Here is a 21,662-nt window from a genome sequence, read left to right on the forward strand (position 1 = left end):
TGAGCCACTGCGCCTGGCCTGGTCTTAGAAATCTTGTTATTCACCTGGCCCCACTCCGTGCCTGGCCTGCAGGGATGCCACAGGCCACACTTGTCCACCCATTTTCCAGATCCAGAAGAGATGAGTTGTTTTTCATCATCACTAAAAAGCACAACGTGCTTACCCCGAGGGACCTGGGGAACCCACCTTTCAAAGCACAGCTGGGGTCTGTGGGCCCCTCACCCAGAGGAATGCCAAGGGTGGCTCTGAAAAGGATGCCCTGTGTGTTCCGCATGTCGTGGTGCCTGTGCTGTGGCTTCTAACTGGCCAGTTCGGTCATGCCCAGCCTAGAACTGGCCATGAAAATGCAGATCTTGGAAGATTCCATTTTGCGGACTTATGACAGCCTTTGCTTCTCTTTTCAAAACTGATGTGAGCCCCTGGGGCTCAGCTTTCACTCTGTTGCTGAGAACTATGCCGGTGTTCTGAAGTGGGGTGCACAGTTTCCAGGGAGTCTGTTCTTGAGTTGGGTTGCTGTAGAGTCATTTTTTTTTTTTTTTTTTGAGGCGGAGTTTCACTCTTCTTGCCCAGGCTGGAGTGCAGTGGCACGATCTCGGCTCGCTGCAACCTCCGCCTCCCAGGGTTAAGCAATTCTCCTGCCTCAGCCTCCAGAGTAGCTGGGATTACAGGCACGCGCCACCATGCCTGGCTAATTTTTGTATTTTTAGTAGAGATGGGGTTTCACCATGTTGGCCAGGCTGGTCTCGAACTCCTGGCCTCGTGATCCGCCCGCCACGGCCTCCCAAAGTGCTGCGATTATAGTCATGAGCCACTGCGCCTGGCCTCTTTAATCTTTATTAAACATAAATCAGTAATAATACCGGAGGTCTAAGGTTTTATGTGCAAGGCATGCAGTTAATAACATAGCCTTCCAACCATTAGATGTTCAAAACCCAAATCATCTTTGTTCTTCACGTCCCTTCCCTCCGCACCTAGTGTCAGGTAGATGTCATGAAGCCTCTGGAACGACTAACTCCACCTCCTCTGCAGTGGTCCCAGTGTGTCCTGCATCACCTGGCACCTGAACTGTTCCAAAGCTCTCACTTGGGCTCCACTGCCTGCATTTCTTGCCCCCTCCAATTAATCTCCACTGTGGCACAGGCATTATCTTCTGAATATTCTGTCACTGGCCTGCGTTTAAATCTCTCATGTTCCCCATCGCCCCAGGACAACAGGCTCATGGCCTGAGCGTCTGAGGTTCCGGGGCCCCTGTCACACTGGCCCCAGCCCCAGGTGTCCAGCTAGATGTCCCCCCAGCTGCCTGATGCTGCCGAAGTGGCTGGCACATCACGCCGTGTCCTCCAGACCCAAACGGAGCTCCATGCGTGCTGGGGAGTGGCTGTTTGCCTGCACGCCTTTGCCCAAGAAGTTCTTATTTGTTTGTCCTGAGTACAATTCCTGATTTACAGAAAAGTTGTAAGAATACTAGAAAAAACTTCCGTGTTCCCTTTCCCAGATTCCACAGTCATTGACATCTTATCACATGTGCTGTGACGTTCATCCTCTCTCTATATGAGTAATATAAATGTATATGTACATATATATCCATCATTGCTACTTTTTCTGAATCATTTGAGAGCAAGTTTCAGACATGAAGTTGCCACCCTCCAGCAAAACAAAAACAACCCCCACCCCCTCCCAGCCCCCCAGTGTGCCTTTCTTGCAAACACTCTCCAGCACGATGCCAGCGCAGCCCTGCAGCTGGGAAATCGCCACCCAGTCTTCAGAACCTGCTCAAATTCACCAGCAGTGTACCTTTTTCCATCTGATCCAGAATCCAGTCAAAAAGCATGTGCCATGCTCTATGTCATGCCCCCAGACTCTCCTTCCATCTGGAGTAATTCCTCAGTCTCTCCCTGTCTTTTATGACTTTTTGAGTTTTTTTGAGACAGGGTCTCACTTTTGTTGCTCAGGCTGGAGTGCAGTGGCTCAGTCACAGCTCACTGCAGCCTTGAACTCCTGGGCTCAGGTGATCCTCCCACCTCAGCCTCCTAAGTAGCTGAGACTTCAGGTGTATGCCACCATGCCCAGATAATTTCTTGTATTTTTTTTAGTAGAGATTGGGTTTTGCTATGTTGCTCAGGCTGGTCTTGAACTCCTGGACCCAAGGGATCCTCCTGCTTCAGCCTCCCAAATGCTGGGATTACAGGCATGAGCCACCATGCTCGGCCCATGACCTTTATGAGTACAGCTCCTTCACGCTGGAAGAAGTCCCTCAATCTGTGTCACCTAGTTTCTTCATGGCTAGACCCTGGGTGTCTGCTTTGGGCAGGGATTCCACAGAAGTGAAGCTCTGCCACCCCAGGGCACAGAGCATGGAACGTTTTGCCACAGAGGATGGCCAGATTGGTGCCTACCAGGTTTATTGGCTGTAAAGTCATCATTTTCACCTTTGTAATCAGTCAGCATTTGGTGGGAAGATACTCAAAGGCTACACAATATCCTTCCTTTTTTTTTTTTTTGAGAGGGAGTCTGGCTCTGCTGTCCAGGCTGGAGTGCAGTGGTGCAATCTCAGTTCACTGCAACTTCTGCCTCCCAGGTTCAAGCGATTCTCCTGCCTCAGCCTCCCGAGTAGCTGGGACTACAGGTGCACGCCACCGCACCCAACTAATTTTTTGTATTTTTAGTAGAGACGGGGTTTCACCATGTTGGCCAGGATGATCTCGATCTCCTGACCTCGTGATCCACCCGCCTCAGCCTCCCAAAGTCCTGGGATTACAGGCGTGAGCCACCATGCCTGGCCTAGCCTTTCCTTCTTCACACTCCCCCCGCCTGCCTTGGCATCCTTTGATGGCTCTTCCTTGAATTGAGTGCCACCATTAAGGTTTCTTCCATGGCAGTTTTCTGTCCTACGGGACTAACTAGCTGGCATTGTATTGTAAGGGGGGGCTTTCCCTTCTTCCCCATTTGTTCATGACTTTATTTAGATCTAAATGGACTCATAGATTATTACTTCTATTCCATGTGTTATAATCCAGAACTGTGTGTGTGTGTGTGTGTGTGTGTGTGTTTGATGTTCAAATAGTCCCAGATTTGTCAGTGGCAGCCCCTTTTAGGTGGTTCTTATGTCCTTTGACACGACTCCCCCAAGGAGAAAGCTGGGAAGTAGGTACATGTATGTACACATGCATGTGTGTACACAGCCCTCCACAACTAGTTCTGGATTTGTCTGATTCCTCTGATTGCAGCCCTGCCCTGAGGGATCTTTGGAGTCCAACCACCTTCTGTATATGCAAGCTCCTCTCTGATTGTGAGAACCTGGCTCCTATTATCCTTGATACTGGATACTATTCTTTGTAATAAATAACAAGGGGAAGGGAACAGAAGGCTTTCTGACAGAACCATCCTGGAGAGAGGGAGGGAGAAGCTTTTTTTTTTTCATCTGGAAAGCCCTTTGCACACATCGGCCTATTGAAGCACTTTGCTTGATTCAGCTATTCTCCTCTCAGGACCTGCCTGGATCATCCCAGCCTGTAGAATCCTGGGTTTCTGTGGCAGTTTGTTCTTCTGGTGTCACCTGCTATGCTCTGAATGTTTGTATCCCTCTCAGCCCCGAAATTCCTGTGTTGAAATCCTAACCCCTAAGGTGATGGTATGAGGAGGTGGGGCCTTCGGGAGGTGATTAGGCCATAAGGGCGGAGCCTTTGTGAATGGGATTAGTGCCCTTATAAAAAGAGGCCCCACAGCACTGCCTTGCCTCTTCTGCCACGTGAAGATGCAGTGAGAAGGACCTGTCTGTGAACTAGGAAGGGGTCCTCATGAGACACTGAACCTGCTGGTGCCTTGATCTTGGACTTCCCAGCCTCCAGAACTGTGAGCAATACATCTCTGTTGTTCATAAGCCACCCCATCTATGAGATTCTGTTGTAGCAGCCTGAGCCAATGAAGACACCACCCTTCACAGTTCTCCTTGCTTTGGACTTTCAGCTCCTCGGGCTCGATGAGCCTGTCACCCCTGGAGTGTGTGATCCCCATGGAATCCATCCCGGTGCCCGCCTTGGGGCTCTTCCTGTGGCATGGATCCTATGTACAGAACTGAAGATGTGGGCTTTTAAGGCCGGAACCTGAGCGTCTTCCTCTTTGGACAGAGTCCATTCCACCAGTCTCTGAAAGGGGTGACTCATGGCCCTTTGCAGAAGCACTTGTTGATAGTACAGGCTTCCCTCCCTGACATTCCAGTGGCAAATCAACCCTTTGCTGGCCTGACTAAATTTATAGTGGGCTGGCCCCAGCAGCTGGTGGCAGCAGCTGGTGGTTGAAATCTGACAGATTTTTTTTTTCCTCTGAAAAATATTTCAGTCACTCTAGTCCCAGAACCACCACCAGCAGAACTTAGAAGCCATTTATAGCCTCTTACAGTTGTTCTGAGAAGAGCTGTTTTAGAAAAATCCCCCCATTTCCCCAGAAATTAGCTCTCTCCCATCCTTAGCCACCTGGAAAATATTCAGATCGTTACAAAGTCAGAAAGGGCCCGGAGCTGACAGCACAAAGTCAATTTGACAGTTTATTTCTTTGTAGCAGTTTCATATGGTTGAGCCTAATATATATGCGTCTATACACATATGTGTTTATTTTTAAATTATAAGATAATGATTTGGTACGGAAGGTTTGTAGATCTTTATTCAGAGCCTGTTGACTCTTGATTTATGCACGTTCTGACACTCTCAGCCATGTTTCTTAGCCTGTAGCCTGTTAGAAGCAGAGAACTGCAAGGCAGAAGGTGGCAGGGGGAGGCAGGTGAGTGGGTAAGTAGAAGTGACAGCTGACGGCCTGAGAGCGAGGGACAAGGCTGAGTCAGAGTTCTCGGTGATCGAGTCGTCTGGCGCTTTCACTTTTCCAGACAGAAAGGCTAAACCTCAGAGAAGTCCCCTGGCTTAGATCCCATGGTGGGCCTGGACTGGAATCCAGTCCCCTCAACTTCACATACGGTGGTTACATTTGGTGCCACAGCACTAATGTCACTCACTTATGTCATAGTTGCCGAGGACGGCTGAGTGTCATTGAGCAAGTATTTAATTATGTTCAAGATCCTCTGTCTCAAAAAAGTCAGGGAAGTGTTTATGATTTGAAAAATAATTCCATTCCAAAGAGTTTAGGTGAAAATGCCATCACGTAGAATATGTGGGCAGATATCTTTTATTCCAGATCTTCTTTGCTGGGACCTCATTTTCCAGTGGTGCCTAATGGACGAAGCCTGGCCGCGTTCCCGCCCTGGAATGAGGCGGACAAGCCTAGGTCCTCCCAGTGGAAAATATGAGTACAGAAGTGGGGAAAAGACAGTGGCTTTCTGATTGTCTCCATCTCTGAAAGCTTTCACTGAGTTATACATGGAAGTTGTTCCCTGGCACTTAAAATAACTTCTTACATATGGTTTCTAATTTATTTTACTTATAAAAGTAGTATGTGTTCAGCATAGAACTAGAAAGTAGATATAAATTTCATTAAGAAAAAACACAAATGATTTCACCACCGAAAGAGAATTACCGTTAACACCTTGGCAATACTTGTCCAAATTGCTTCATTGTTCAGGCTATTATGCTTGCGCTGTCTCTCTCTCTCTGTCACGTGCTCGTGTGTGTATGTCTATACATGGACTGTATAGACACACATACCCATGTATATCATTGATACACATAAAATGTGGATCATGCTGCTAAGTTTTTTCAACCTATGTTCAATTAATAATGGACATGTTTACATCTAGATACATGAAGATCTATCTTATTTTAATTATTATTATTATTATTATTATTTGAGATGGAGTTTTGCTCTTGTCACCCAGGCTGGAGTGCAATGGCACGATCTCTGCTCACTGCAATCTCCAACTCCTGGGTTCAAGCGATTCTCCTGCCTCAGGTGCCCACTACCACACCTGGCTAATTTTTTGCATTTTTAGTAGAGACGGGGTTTCACCATGTTGGCCAGGCTGGTCTCGAACTCTTGACCTCAGGTGATCCACCTGCCTCGGCCTCCCAAGGTGCTGGGATTACGGGCATGAGCTACTGCGCCCAGCCTACCTTATTTTTTGAACAGCCGCAAATGAGCCCATCCTGTGGTTGTGCCTTAATTTGATGAACTGTCCTCTACTGTTGGGCATTTTGGTTGTTTCCAGATTTTTTGCTATCGTGATTCCAGTTGTGATCAGCATATTTGCCCATGCCCTTAATTATCTCCTTAAAATGAATTCTTGGAAGAACCATGGCTGTGTCAAAGGAAACGAAGTCTTTTATGGTTTTCAATGTGTGTTGCCAGAACTTTGGAGCTCTGTTTTTCCACTCAGATTTTATGATTTTGGAAAGTGCCCCTGTAGTTTGCCTGTAGTTTAGGATTCTACACATTGTGATTCACCAAGACACCCAGCTGGAGCTCCTGCCATCCTCCCTCTTCTGGGCTCACTGCTTCTTCCATTTCTCTTTGCAGTGATCTCTTTCTCTGATTCCTTGGATGTGGTCACAGGGCTTCAGGATCTTGTTCTGGGGGAACTGGAATGGTGGGTGGGAACATGGAGAATGGAGAATAAGCAGTAGTGTGCGTGCACACATGTGCTAGTCCAATCGTATTGAGAGGATAGTTTTGGGAAATTCACCCTGGACCTCCGCACTGTCAATGCCAAAGGCACTTTGTGGCTGAACATTGGGTTGAAGCTTCAGGCTGATTCTTCTGCCTAGGATCAATACGGAGTCTCCCTCTGTCACCCAGGCTGGAGTGCAGTGGCGCAATCTCAGCTCACTGCAATCTCTGCCTCCCAGGTTCAAGTGATTCTTGTGCCTCAGCCTCGTGTGGCTGGGATTACAGGCACACACTACCATGCACAGCTAATTTTTGTATTTTTAGTAGAGACAGGTTTTCACCATGTTGGCCAGGCTGGTCTTGAACTCCTGACCTCAAGTGATCTGCCCACCTTGGCCTCCCAAAGTGCTGAGATTACAGGTGTGAGCCACTGTGCCCAGCCAGACTCCCCCTTCTTCATCTATACTCTAGTTGCAGTGACTTTTTGCAGGTCCTCTAGAATACCAAGCTCCTTCCTGATTCAGGGTTTTTAAATACGTGGCTCCCTGAATGGGGGGTAGGGCTGAGGGTCAGGGTATACTCTTCCTTTCTTAAGCTTTAAAATTTTTTCTAGAGACAGGGTCACCCTATGTTTCCCAGGCGGGTCTTCAACTCCTGGCTTCAACTGATCCTCCAGCCTCAGCCTCCCCAAAGTGTTGGGATTATAGGCATAAGCCACCGTGCCCAGCCCCTCTTCCTTCCTCTTCCACCTGTGGGACAAAGCCAAGTGTGGAGATTAAGAGCATGACTCCTGGGGTCAGGCTTGGGTTTGTATCCTGGTTCTGCCACTTACCTGCTGTTCAACCTTCGACAAGCTGCGCAGCCTCTCTGTGCCTTAGTCTTTACATCTGTAAAGTGTGTTTAATAATAGTATCCCCCTCATAAAGGTTGTTGTGAGGATCAAATACAGTGCTATCTGTACGCACTTAGAACAGTTCCTGGCACGTATACGTAGTAACCATCAGGAAACATTTGTTGTTACTGAGCTGGCCTCAGCATGCTCACCACACCACAGAGTTTTCCACAACCCCCATTGTGGGCCAAGAGTTCTCAGTTTGTGTTCTCATGACCATCTGCACCTTCCTTCTTAGCAGTTACTGCAGTTGTTACTAAATAAATAAACATTTTTTAAAAATGTCTGGGCTGGGCAACGTGGCCCACGCCTATAATCCCAGCATTTGGGGAGGCTGAAGTGGGAGGATTGCTTGAGCCTGGGAAGTTGAGGTTACAGTGAGCCGTCATGGAGCCACTGCATTTCAGTCTGGGCCACAGAGGGAGACGCTTTCTCAAAAAAAAAAAAAAAAAATCTGACTCTTGCCTGAAGCTGTCCCATGAGATGTCCCATGAAGGCAGGGACCGCTGCTCTCTTGTTCATAGCAGAGAATTGGTTTTCAGTAAGGATCTGATCAAGGAGTGGAAAGAATGGTCCTGCTACTTATGGCTACAGAGCGGAGTTCATCAGAAAGTCACTCAGGGACCTCCCCGATGAAATAATAGGGTAACTGACTACAAGACGATGGGTGTCCAAGGACTGAGCCTCTTCTAGCTTCCCGAGCCACCCTGTGCTTGGAGGTTGCAGACTCTTTCAGTCCATAAAGGACCAGGGTTGTTTTTAAATTTCTAACTCATCATAGATCTAAACTTTAAAAAATATAATTAAATGAATTACTAGAAAAATGAAATAAAACTCAAGGCCGGGGTTTCTCAACCTTGGCACTGTTGATGTTCTGGGCCACATAGTCCTTTGTCTTGGGGACTGTCCTGTGTGTGGTGGGATGTTGAACCTGTCCTTTTATTATTAGATTTAACAGACATGAATGTAGTCTATCAAATTGCTACAAAGGGGCCAGGCGCGGTGGCTCACGCCTGTAATCCCGGCACTTTGGGAGGCCAAGGCGGGCAGATCACTTGAACCCAGGAGTTCGAGACCAGCCTGGCCAACATGATGAAACCCCAACTCTACTAGAAATGCAAAAATTAGCCAGGCGTGGTGGTGGGTGCCTATAATTCCAGCCACTTGGGTGGCTAAGGTACGAGTATTGCTTGAACCTGTGAGGCGGAGGTTACAATGAGCCGAGATCACGTCACTGTACTCCAGCCTGGGTGACAGAGTGAGACAGTAAAAAAAAACCAAAAAAAAAAAAATAGAAAAAAATGTCTACAAAGGTTTCTAAACACTTACTTGAGGTTTCTGTACTCATCTTGGCATAGACTGGTGACAGACCCTGCTTTGAGCAGCACCAAACTCATCCCTCATAGAAAGGGAAACTGAGGCCCTGCTCAGGATCCAGATAGAAATGTGCTGTTAAAACACATTGAAAACTTGTAGGAGGCCAGGCACGGCGGCTCACGCCTGTAATCCCCACACTTTGGGAGGCCGAGGCATGCAGATCACCTGAAGTCAGGGGTTTGTGACCTGCCTGGCCAACATGGTGAAACCCGATCTCTACTAAAAATACAAAAAAATTAGCTGGCTGTGGTGGCGGGGCGCCTGTAATCGCAGCTACTCAGGAGGCCAAGGGAGGAGAATTGCCTGTACCCGGGAGACAGAGGTTGCAGTGAGCGGAGATAGCGCCATTGCCCTCCAGCCTGGACAAGAAAAGCGAAACTCCGTCTCAAAACAAAAAACAAAAACTTGTAGGAATGTTTCTGAGTTTAGGTTCTTTCCCTTTTCTCTCCCCAGTTCACCTGTGGCAGATGATGTCATCCAGCCCGCTGCCCCTGCAGACCTGGAAAGCCCATCTTTAGCTGCCTCTTCCTACCACGGTGATGTTGTTGGCCAGGTCTCTACGGATCTGATAGCCCAGAGGTACGACGTGGGGGCCCTGGAGCTGGTGATGAGACCTCAGGGCCCAATCCTTGAGGCTGCCTTCCCCCGCTCCCCTCCCTTCCCCTCCCCTCCTCTCTTTTCTCCTGCAGTTTCACCCCCTCTGCACACACACACAGGGTGTGCACACCTGTCCTGAAAAGGTGTGTGCCAGAGTTGGGGCCTCTTCTTGTGACCTTAGGAATGATCTGAGATACCAGGAAGACCGTTTCCCCTGTCCCGGCCCCCAAGACATACAAGGGGCATTTTACAGACTTTTTTCCTCTGTGGCCTTCAGGGGTCCCTATTTGAAACAGAAACCCTCCAGTAGAGAGAACGTGCTACTTCCCCTTTTTCAGGGAACGGTTGAGTTAGCTGCCTTCTGCTCTCCTGGGACAGAGCTGGATTCACTGCTCATTTTCTTTCATTTTTTGATGGTGGTCAGAGAAGAGGAGGGTCAGCAGCACATGGCAGGGGAGCCAGGGGCCTGGGGTCCCCGCCCCTGCCCTTCTGCCGTGTCACGCCCCACCAGCCTCCCTTCTTTTTGCTCTTCACACCCCAGCAAGCCCACACTGATCACGGTTCTCCGTCTACACTGTGCTTGGCCTGGATTCAGGCTTCACTGCTCCCTCTGCCTGCAAACTTGGCATTTAACCCGGGCTTTCCCAGAATCAGCTCAGAGTCAGCTCAGATGCCCATATATGCATATATAGGCACACATGGACATGTATGCCTCCACATGTCTCTCCATACACACATGTACACGTGTATGTCTACATGTCTATACACACACATATGTCTGTGTGTGTGTCTGTGAATACACACGTGCACACATTTTAATTTCTGTTTATATCAGTGAAGCATCTGCTTTTTGCCCAATATTGCACAGTGCTGGGGAAGCCATGGTGAATAGGCAGATGCTGTCCCTTCCCTCCTGGAACTCATGGCCCAGTGACCCTTCCTCCCAGAAGCCTTCTCCCCAAGCTGAGAGAAGCCTGCATCTGAATTCCTGCAGTCGCCCGTTGTGCCCCTATGTCACTGCCCTCCACAGATCCTTGTAAATGACCCGTATCTAATTCCATCTCCTTTACTAGACTGGGAACTCCTTGAGGGAGGAACTGGTCACCTGTAATCTCTGGAACCGCAGTACCCAAGATGGCATTGGGCAGGCCCTGGAGGAATGGTGGTGACTTGAACCAGATGAGGGGGGGACAGGGACCTGGGGGCTGGCCCGTGCTGACCCTCTTCCTTGGGGTGCAGGCAGGCGGCCGACAGCACCAAGACACCTCTTCAAAACTAGGAGGAGGTACCTGGTGGGGGAGAAAGCAGAGGACGGGATAGATAGGGCAGGAAGCTGCAGGCCGGAAGCAGATATTCCAGGGCAGCCATGCAATGATGTGGAATTTTAGATGTTCCTTTTATAGGCAGGAGTCAGCCATAGTACTTTTTTTTTTTCCTGAGACGGAGTCTCACTCTGTCACCAAGGCTGGAGTACAGTGGCACAATCTCTGCTCACTGCAACCTCCGCTTCCTGGGTTCAAGTGATTCTCCTGCCTCAGCCTCCCGAGAAGCTGGAATTACAGGCGTGCGCCACCATGCCCACCTAATTTTCTTGTATTTTTTTTTTAGTAGAGATGGGATTTTGCCATGTTGGCCAGGCTGTTCTCAAACTCCTGACCCTCAGGTAATCTGCCCGCCTCGGCCTCCCAAAGTGCTGGCATTACAGGCGTGAGCCACCTCGCCTGGCCGAGTCAGCCATAGTTTTTACTTTTGTGTGACTTTAACTTCTTAAAGGAAAAACCCTAGCTGCGAACGAAGGCCCCCAACCCTCAAGAAGTGTACAGAAGTTTCCAGTGAGACGTGGGGCACCCCCTTCCTGTCTGTCCTATTCCACCCCCTCTTTGTCCCATTTGGCTCCCTGACCACCACCGTTTTAGGAAGACCCAGGGGCCTCTGGCTGTAGCCAATGGGGCACGCCCTCCCTTAGCAAAGCCTGGAAGGGAGCCGAGATCACTCTCACCCGATGCTCCCATCTTACAGTCGGGGGATGCGGGGGCACGAGGAAGCTCTGAGGAGAGGATGGCGCTGGACTTGGCTGGATGGCTCTCAGAGAGCTGCAGTCCAGCGGAGGGTGTAATGGGTGCTTCTGAAGGCCCCTCCCATGCCTGAGACTGCATGTTTTAAGTGACTTGTCCCAGGCTCCATAGTAGGTGAGTGGCACATGCTCTTAACTCTCCTTTTCCCTGGACACTTCCCATGCTCCAGGCACCATGCTGGGTGTGTTTCATCGAGTGTCTCCGTAAATCCTCATGCCAGCTGTAGAAGGTGGGAACTGCTGTCATGGCTGCCATCTCACAGTTGAGCAGACTGGGGCTCAGAGACGTTAACATGCTCCAGTACACATAGCTAGTAAGTGGCAGAGCTGGGACCGCAGCAGCTCTGGCCCGGCTGCCCACCTGTGTTCTGAATCCTCCACTGGCAGAGCTGCGGGAGAGCTAGGCTTCCTCGAGACACCGTGTCCTGGGGCCCCGCCTGTATCCGTGGTTTCTCTCTAGTCCAAGGAAGGTAATGCGTTAGGTAATGCAGCTGTGTTACCTACAACCCTGACCAAGAGTGACCACAGAATGCAGGAGGGGACCAGTGGCTAAGCAGAGGTGTCAGTGCTGAGAACTCGGCCAGTTTCGTGGCCTTATCTCCTTATGGAAAGACTCAGAACTCTGGGCAGAATGCAGTCATGATTAAAACCTGGGGGAGTATTTGACTAAGGAATGAGCAATTTTGGTGCCTTGTTGGTGTTACTGAACATTTATCCAGAGTCGTGTTGTCTTGTTTTTACTGGATTGGTGGAAAAGAGATAGTTCTGTTAATACCAAGGATTGGTCTGACTTTGGTCACCAGATGCCTCTGTAAAATACAGTCGATCCTCGTTGGCAGATTCCATATTTGTGAATTTGCCTTCTTACTAAAATGTATTGATTACCCCAGAGTTGATACTTGTGGTCCTTTCTCAGTCATTTGCAGACATGTGCAGAGCAGCCCAGCACACACGTTCTCAGCTAAGGTTGAACGAGGCAATGCCCTGCCTTCTTGTCGTGGCTCTGGCACTGCAAACAAGTGTCCTTACGTGGCATAGTTAGTTCAACTGTTGTGCTTTTCCTTGGTGAGTACATTGTTTCAAATGAGCCCTAAGCATGATGCTGAAGTCCCCTCCTAAGTGCAACAACAGGCCTCGGGGCGAAAAGTTGTGCTTTAGAGAAGCTTCGTCCCGGCATGAGGGGTAGTGCTGGTGGCTGTGAATTCAATGAAGCAAAATTACCTATTAAATAAGGCATCTTTAAACAGAAGCACACATGGAACAAGGTTATGTTTTGGTTGATTGGCTGATGAAAATGCTGTGCCTAGAAACTCACAGGAAGCTACCCCTATATTTCCTCTAGAGGCAATAATTCAGTGTCTCCTAATTCAGGGTTCATGGCGACTTGGTAGAACATTCCTGTGAATAGCAAGAATCAACAGCGCTTCACCTTGCCCATCTGCTGGAGAAACTAAGCAGGGCGTTCTAGTGTGCAGTGGCGATTTAAGCGCAGCAGTGGCTCCGCCGCCCCATCCACCTGCAATCCCTCTGCACTTTCTGCTTCCCATAAGGAGAGAGGCAGAGGGTGGGATGCGGAAGGAGGGGAGGGACCAACATGGGGCAGGGGGCAGGCTGGAACAGTCCTCGGGAGAGGTGTGCCTTTTCAGTAGTTTAAATTTAAAAATTAAATGGAAATGAATATTTATATTTATATTTATATTTATATTTTAGATGTAGTCTTGCTCTGTCGCCCAGGCTGGAGTGCAGTGGCACAATCTGGGCTCACTACAAACTTGGCCTCCTGGGCTCAAGCGATTGTTCTGCCTCAGCCTCCTGAGTAGCTGGGATTACAGGCGTGCACCACCATGTCTGGCTAATTTTTGTATTTTTAGTATAGATGGCGTTTTGCCATGATGGCCAGACTAGTCTCGAACTCCTGACCTCAGGTGATCTGCCTGCCTTGGCCTCCCAAAGTGCTGGGATTACAGGTGTGAGCCACTGCACCTGGCAGAATTTTTTTTAATTAATAAAAAAAAAAAGTAGGGCTGGGGCATTTGCTTTAAGCCAGCTGAGAGAAAAACAGAGAGCAAGCCTCACTCCTCCTTCCCTGTTGCCTGCTAATTCTTTGGTGCCCTGCCCTCTAGTTTCAAGAGCTCTTTTTTTTTTCTGAGTAGCAGAAAAAGGAGAAGGCACTTCTATCTCTAAGGTATTTCTCAAATAAAATGAAAGGGATTTCGATGCACCCTTTCTCTATTGTTAATGCCACTGGAGGGCACCAAAATTTGCTTCTTTCCTCAGGGAAAAGCTGTGAAGCTGCTTCGGGGGTTGAGCTAACCCTGGATGACAGAGAAAGCTGGGCCCAGATCTTCTGGAACTTTGTACAAATGACCACATTGCCTATGGCCACTTGTACTCTCATCTGTTCAGTATTTTCATTAAAAAAAAAAAAAAAAAAAAAAGCAGAATGAGCCTGGGTAACCCTGCCTCTACAAAAATTAGCCGGGTGTGGTGGTGCATGCCTGTAGTCCCAGCTACTCAGGAGGCTGGGGTGGGAGGATTGCTTGAGCCCAGGAGGTGGAGGTTGCAGTGAGCTGAGACCAGGCTGAGAGCCTGGTTGACACAGTGAGGCCCATCTAAAAAAAAGCAGAATGGTTTTTTCAATGAAACCTTCCAGCTGCTGTACCACTATGTATTAAGCAGTGAAATGGGACACATCCAAGAGCCTCCTGTGTTTTTCCCACAGTCAAGAATCCACGCAGAGAGGTCCCCTGAGAACTTGAGGACTCTCATCCACACAGTTGAAAAATTACTCACCGGACTCGTGTCTGTGGGTGAGACTTCAGTGTGCATCAGAATCACCTGCTGACAACGCAGATTGCTGCCCCCTTCCCAGAGTCTGATTGAGGGGGGAGCTGGGAGGGGCCCACACCTGCATTTCCAATCCTTGGAGAACCACCAGGTGAAGGCAGTGTTGTCCAGGCACTTGCGTTTCTCCTCACCTGTGAACAGGTTTGAGCAGCTCATCACAGCTCCTCAGGAAGGGAGACACCAGGCCCAGCAGCTGGCGGCTGAAGTTTCTGATCTCTGACTTTGGACAGAAGGAGGTGGGGAAGCCCCTGCTGAGTGTTAGAGCCTTACCAGAGAGTTTCCAGATTCAGAAGCAGAGTTTAAAATGGTCAGAAGTTGAAAGGCCAGGAAATTCATATTGACTACAGCTTTTATTTCTCCTCTTGCTTCCAAATCATGTAGTTTATTTTATTTTATTTTCTGACTGCACAGTCAGATTTTTTTGTCTTCCCTCTATGGGTATGCATAAGTGAGTTCAACCACCTCACAAAGGTTAGTTGAACCTTTATTTAAGCAGGTGCCTTATTGAAAACTGAATGATAGGTTGGGCGGGGTGGCTCACGCCTGTAATCCCAACGCTTTGAGAGGCCAAGGCAGGTGGATCACCTGAGGTCAGGAGTTTGAGACCAGCCTGGCCAACATGGCAAAATCTTGTCTCTACCAAAAATATAAAAAAATTAGCTGGGCGTGGTGGCGGGTATCTGTAATCCCAGCTACTCGGGGGCTGAGGCAGGAGAATCGCTTGCACCTAGGAGATGGAAGTTGCAGTGAGCCGAGATCATGCCATTGCACTCCAGTCTGGGCAACAAGAGTGAAACTCAGTCTCAAAAAATAAACAAACAAAAACTGAATGATAAAGTGGAGTAATTATTTTTAATTTAGAAAATGGATCTCCCAAAATTCTTCTCTGAATAACAGAATTCCTTTGTACCCTTTAGAAGGTACTTTGACATTCATGAATCAAATTTGTGAAGCCAGCACCCAGCGTGCTGAGTAAATTGGGGTGCACCTTTACATTTCTTCAGAGCCTTTGAGTTTCCATCGTCTGTCTGGCTGCTGTTGGGTTGAACCACATGAACTGCCACATTGACAAGTGTCAGATATTGAGAATTTCATACGGTTCACACTAACGCAAGATTCTGTTCTTGTTTTGGTTTTTCATGCTTCTTGAGCTGCTTTATCTGTATAGGCAGATTTTGACTTTCTGAATAAATAATCTTGGATATCCAAGATCAGTCTCCTTTTATCCCTTGTGTCTCCACCCCTGCAGCCTCTGTAAACCAGGACTCATCCCCAGAGAGCTCAGGACATAAGGAAATCTTGCCCCTGGGCCCGCAGAGCTGCTGGTGATGACCAGGCGTGGGGATTCATAACTTGGACTATCCAAGCCAGACCAAAGCCTCACCTACGGTTTTGGGATGGTGTTTATCACTTTTCCCTTGGTGAATATTTTCCTTCCTGCTTAAGTTTTGCTTGTGCCAAATTTGAAAATAACATCCCTCCTCTGAGCATGGGCTCACTCTGTGAAGGTAAAGTGGATAGACGTGTGCCAGGGAAGAGCTGACCAGCCAGTTCAGGGTTAACTGCGCAGGAGCCCAGCGCCCGCTGGAAATCTGCAGATCAGCTTGTTTGGGGCTGCTCACGCTCTCACGTGAGCTGGCTGGTGCTCGAATGCTGGTGGATCTCACCAACGACCAGAAATATCTGGATGTGCCTGCCTCGGAGCTTCCAGCCAATTCACAAGCACCTCTCAGCACCTTCTGATTTTGGCTTTGGGGCTTTTCAGTGGCTGCCTCTGAGAGATGCCTGTTCTATCTCCCGTTGCTGAGTCTCATTTTATCAAGTCCCAGGCCTCCGTGGGACTGGCTGTCCAGCATTTGTATCAACCAAGCCTGGCTCTCCAAACCCACAATTTCACAGCACTTTCCTTTCTGCACTTTGCATCTCACCTTCAGCATGACCTGAGTCTTCGGCCTTAACGCTTGCCCTATTACGTGATCATGTGCACTTGGGAATTTCGGAAGAAAAAAATCAAGAGGCCTGGGAGGAAGGGCTGTTGGTGCTAAATGCCTTCCAGATGGTGATGTGAAATGGGAGATAAGATGCTGTCACCCATCTGGCCAACAGGACTGATGTGTTTGGCCTGCACCTTGGGGGCTGTTATCACCTCCTGTGACAGCCTGGGCCACTCTGGTGTTTGTCCTTGCACAAGGGCTTAATTTGGCAGCTCCAGCCAATCTCTGAAATGAAATTTGCTATCAGTTCAGTGAGGGATCTGCCTAGCGGGACTCAAAAGCCCTGAGCAGGGAATCAAAGGACAACAGCTGCTGACGGTGTCTCACTGCGGCCGGATCTGCAGGGCTGTCGGGCTGAATATGAGCCCTGGAGCCGTGTGTGTGGCTGGAGACTGCAGCCAAATGGGCAGTGGGACCAGTTGTTGTTTGTGAGGACCTTAGCAAGGTGCTAACTCAGGGACAGCAAACTCTTCGGATCCATCGTCTCTGATCCACTGGTAATGGTTCTCTAGGGATCTGTGTTGCGATGGATTCTGAGGTCTTGTCTAGCTGGGCTTAGCAGGAAAGAACACCTTGATCAATAAGTCATGGCTGTCTGCTGAAAGCGTGGTGGTTTATATGCTGTCAGCTCTGTCCTAAACAAAAAGAAATAGCAGGTTGAACTTAAATCTACATATCCTTCCTCTTCCAAAAATATAAACACTCTACATGAATTTGAATTCAGCTTCTTCGTTATTCCAATAAGGTTTGGAAAACACTGATTAACTCCTTAAATGGAAAAAGGCATCCCAGATGTTTAGCCCCAGGCTAGCTTCCCGCCAGAGGAAGACAGCAAGATAACTCTAGCAGGTGGAATGAGACTACAGAATGTGCGGACCCCATATCAGTGCCCTGCTGTCTCTGGGCTGGGTTTGGCAGCTGTCTGGAAGGTTCTGCAAAGGCCTGGGATTGGTCCTGGGCATTTGTTCAGGGCCCGACTTCCTGAGAACAATGTCTTTAAGAGGAGTCACTGCTGGTCACGGGAGGCTTGAACGCAGACGGGAGCTGACTGGGGTTGTTGGTGAGGAGCTGGCTGCCGGCTGCCCCTACCTGCTTACTCGCTTTGCTTGAGCAACATTGCCCTCTGGCAGCTCAGGGGGAGTTCAAGGGACCTTGACTAGGCTCCTGGAGGACCAGCTTCCGAATGCCATGGAAAGTCAGGGAGGGCTTTAGTCAGTGGAAGGACCTGATCAGAACTTGAGTTGGGTCATTCTGGTGGCTGTGGGGCCTTGGATCTGAGGGGACAAAACGGAAAGCAGGCACAGCAGGATAGCCCAGGAGTCCTGCTCAGAGAGGGCAGATTCCAGAAGGAGAAGGAGGTGACTCAGCAGGAAGGGGTGATGAGGGGCATGGGAATGAGAGAACTGGAAGTCAGTGCCAGGGCCTGGCGGGCTGATGGTGCCACTACCTTGCTGGGAAAATTGGGGGAGGAGGAGGAGGGTCAGGAGGGAAGAGGAGAAGTTCTGTTGGGCCCAGGAGGTGTCTGTGGGGGCCCATGTGTTAGCTCTTGGGCTTGGATGGTGAGTCACTGAGTGTTTCCTCGTGGGAGCCTGACCTCCTCGGCCCCTGGGTATGAGCCAACAGGCGGTGGAAGGAGGGGGGCGCCTTTCTTAAATGAGCTGTTGAGTCACACTTGTTTGATGCCTTTGGCTAACGAGACCCAGCCAGCGCAGGAAGGGTGTGGCCATGGCAGTTGGGACCAACAGAAGGAAGGGAGGAGGGAGCAGCCAGGTGGCCCCTCAGGAACAGGAGCAGCTGTGGGTGTTAAGGGCAGGCGGGGGAGCTTGGTGAGTGAGCCTTGATTGTGCTGCCCCAGGGTGTTCTCAGCGATGGGGCAGGTGTAGCCTTGGGCATCTGCATCAGATCCCCGGGCTGTCAGCTGTCACAGAGCTGGCTTTGTTGTGATTAGCAGCGGGCCACAGATCTAAGGTAGCATCTCCCCCCACCCGCCACTGTTTTCTAAGACAGAGATCCTTCCTTGCAGTTTGATAAACAGTACCCTTAAATCACAGAACCACAAACAATACCACCTTTCCACAATTTGCATTAAACTAAGTAAAATCTTGGTGGGATGTGTGTGGTGGAGGGGGGAGCACAGCAGTGTAATTTCTTGAGAAAGCGAAGTTAGACTAGTAGTTTGCGTTTGTAAGTGGTCCATTTGCCGATTATGAGTACATGTCAGCCTCCAAAGTGCAAAATAGCTCTCTTAAGGAGCTTAAACACCCCTGGTAGTTTGCATTGTTCATTTTGAGTCATTCTTTTACAAAATGATTAATTTTAGCCACTGCCCAAATTGTTGCAAATAATAGTTTGACAAAGGAGGCCAGTCACTCCATCTGTAAATCCACTTTGCTGTTTTGCTGGGTTTCCTCCAAGCACTTGTAATTTTTGTTCCCTCGTGGATTGGTCTGCTCTGGGCTTTCCTAGGTCGTTATTTCTTGGGCTCTGTTTTTCTCTGTGGAGCCCCGAGGGAGCAGGCAGCATGGGTTCCAGCCCTGGCTCTGCTCCCACACTTGGTTGCAGCCAGTTGGACACTTGGCGGTATCCCCTCTGCCTGCTGTGGGCGGCCTGGCCCAGGGTTGGGATCCTGGGGTGGATGTGGCAGATGTGGCCCCTGTCCTCGTGGAGCTCTGAGGCCAGGACGGTGAGGGGCTGGGAAGTGCCTGCTGGACCTGCAGAATCTGCTAAGCTGTGACCAGACTTATGGGCAAGACTGAGTCCTCTGTCCAGTGTGCAGTGTGGGCGCCTATGGCAGCTGCCCTTCAGACCAGGGTGCTAGCCTGTCAGGTGGACCTCGAAGAGATGGAGTGAGCAGACATAGCAGCCCAGAGGCCCACGCACCCTGGACTCCTGCAATCTGGGAGCTCCCTGGAGGTGTTTACCCGCAGAGGGAAGCAGTGATCCCTCACTGCAAGGGCTGTGACGCCACAAACCCCAGCTACCACCTCAGGCTGGGTTTCAGGCCGTCTGTGCTGAGTCTTGTAATACAGCCTGGCTACCCCAAGACACCTTCAGCCTGGCCAGTCCCACTGTGGACCAGAGCAGGGATGGCTGGAGAGGCTGGGAGGGCACCACCCTGAAAGCTGTTCCCAGGCTTTAGTCTGTGGAGGCCATTGCTAGCCTTGCTTTTTGCCAGTGGGGAAAATCAGAACCTCTTCTGCACTGCAAGCCTGTGCCTTTTGGCTTTTGTGGGGAGTGGTCTCCAGTGATACCCCCGGAGGCCCCGCACGCTGTGGTTCCCCGGCTGTCCAGCAGGGGGCACTCGTTCCCTACTCGAGGGCCACACTCCGGCTCTGAAATTCATTCCTCCCCCAGGACACGGGTGGCCCAACTGGTCCCGGGGCAGGTTCCCGAATTACCCATCATCCTTTTCCCCTGGATTTTTCTCAGCCTTGGGATTTGCGGGCAAAGCCTGGGGAATTTGTAAAGTTGTATTTTAGTTCTCACCTTGTAGAGTTTCATTGCCTATCAAAAACGAATAGAAATCATCATAAAAAAATCCTCTCCTCTAAACAAAAATCAAACGAGAAAACTCACATAGCGTGTCCCGGACACCTGAGCTGCCTCTGTTAAAGAAACCCGGTTCTACAGGAGCTTAAGGAGGGAGGAGCTTAAGGGCCTGGCCTGGGAGCCGCTTCGTTGCAGCCACAGGCCCTGCTGTGCAGAAGTGGAGGCCTGGATGGGGAAGCCGGGGAGCCGAGTGCTGGGGTTTAAAGAGTCCATTCCATGTGTGGGCGGGTGGGTTGGGTGGGGTGAATGGGGCCTGATGAATGTGCCATTAATGAGCCCAGCACCATGTGGAATAATTCCCTCATTGTGTCCCCAGCATCTCCCCAGCTGCTGCCCATGCGGGTCTTGCTCCCTCGGCTGCAGAACACATAGCTTCGCCATCTGCCCCAGCTGGTGACAGAGTAGAAGCTTCCACTCCCTCCTGCCCAGATCCGGCCAAGGACCTCAGCAGGTATTGTGCAAGTCCCCCTCCACAGCACCTGTCCCCGGAGAGCAGGGGCCTGGTGGTCTCTGCCCTCTAGGTCTTGGGGTGAGCCGCATTTAGGATGGTAACAAGGTGGTGACCATTTGGCCCCGTGAGACCATGTCTCTGACCCTTTGGGCCATAGCCAGTCTCAGGTTTACCCTTGCCCACCTGCTCCTCATGTTACGGTGGGAAGCATGGTGTGGGCGAGTGCGTTAGGGTTCTGCAGAGAAACAGAGCCAATAGGATGGATGCATAGATGGATGGATGATCTATATGTGTATGTATTTATATGTATATATATATGCAGAGAGAGGGATTTATTTTAAGGGATTGGCTCATGTGATTGTGGGGGCTAGCAAGTCTGAAATAATGCAGGGCAGGCTGGCAGGCTGGAGAGTAGGGAAGAGTTGTTGTAGCAGAGCCCCAAGGCCATCTGCTGGCAGAATTCCCTTTTCCTTGGGGAAGGTCAGTCCTTTTCCTTTAAGGCCTTCAACTGATGGGATGAGGTCCACCCACATTATAGGAGGTAATCAGCTTTACTCAAAATCTACTGATTTCAATATTAATCTCATCTAAAAAATATCTCCACAGTGAAATTGAGACAGGTTGGATCAAATATCTGGGTTCAATGGGCCAGCCAAGTTGACACATAAAGTTAATGATTAGAGCAAGTATTTGGAACTCCTGTTTCCATGCAAGCAGTTGGTTTTGATTATAAATCATTAAAGCCTCCTAAAGAGCATTCTTGGACAGTATTTTGTAGAGAGCCAAATGCATCTGGGTGTGCTGAGAACGGCAGGCCTCGGTCCTCAGGGAGCTCCTGCTGGCTGGGAAGCACACAGTGCTGAAAGCTAAGCCATGGTAGAGGGCAGGAATATAAGGGGTGCCCAAAGCGTAGACAACCAGCTGCCAAACCAGAGTGTCCGGAAGTAGTAGAGAAATCAGAGGAAGGGAACATCACCACATGCAGATGATATTCTAGAATACCGGGTAACAGTAGGGTGGGCCCAGAGCTGGACCAGAGTCTGCCTTATCTGGATGATGCCACCCAGACCATTAAACTCTTCTCTGTCCTGTATCTCCTGGCATCTACCTGCAGCTCTGTTGGTCCTGAGTCCCAGAGGGACTTTCCATCCTTCAGATTGTTGTTGGCAGAGCAGGAACATTTGTTCCACCCCTCCTGGATCCACCGCAGTGCCTGGTCTGCCATAATTCTTGGCCCAAGGACAAGGAAATGTATGGGAGGTCTGCTTTTCTGCTGGTGAGATAGCACAAGCAGAGGTTGGGGAGCAGGAACATCCCCAGGTGTTTGGGGAA

The 21,662-nt window shown here is 49.7% G+C and overlaps 1 protein-coding gene across 20 annotated transcripts in view; it reads left to right on the forward strand.

Annotated features, from left to right (window-relative positions):
- Nucleotides 1-21,662, forward strand: part of TACC2 (transforming acidic coiled-coil containing protein 2) — a 258,017-nt gene that overhangs the window by 128,647 nt on the left and 107,708 nt on the right. For 17 of the 20 annotated variants that reach the window (XR_010147040.1, XM_063782189.1, XM_054660567.2 and 14 more), the window contains 2 exons: nt 9,272-9,397; nt 20,196-20,330. Coding sequence is in view for 17 of the 20 variants with exons in the window: in XM_063782189.1 (XP_063638259.1) it covers nt 9,272-9,397; nt 20,196-20,330 (261 nt within the window). In the remaining 3 variants the exon portion in view is untranslated. The remainder of the gene's footprint in view (nt 1-9,271; nt 9,398-20,195; nt 20,331-21,662) is intronic. The other 3 variants (XM_054660570.2, XM_054660576.2, XM_063782191.1) reach the window with 1 other exon arrangement.

The sequence above is a fragment of the Pan troglodytes genome, chromosome 8 (genome assembly GCF_028858775.2).
Source record: "Pan troglodytes isolate AG18354 chromosome 8, NHGRI_mPanTro3-v2.0_pri, whole genome shotgun sequence".
Classification (NCBI taxonomy): domain Eukaryota; kingdom Metazoa; phylum Chordata; class Mammalia; order Primates; family Hominidae; genus Pan; species Pan troglodytes.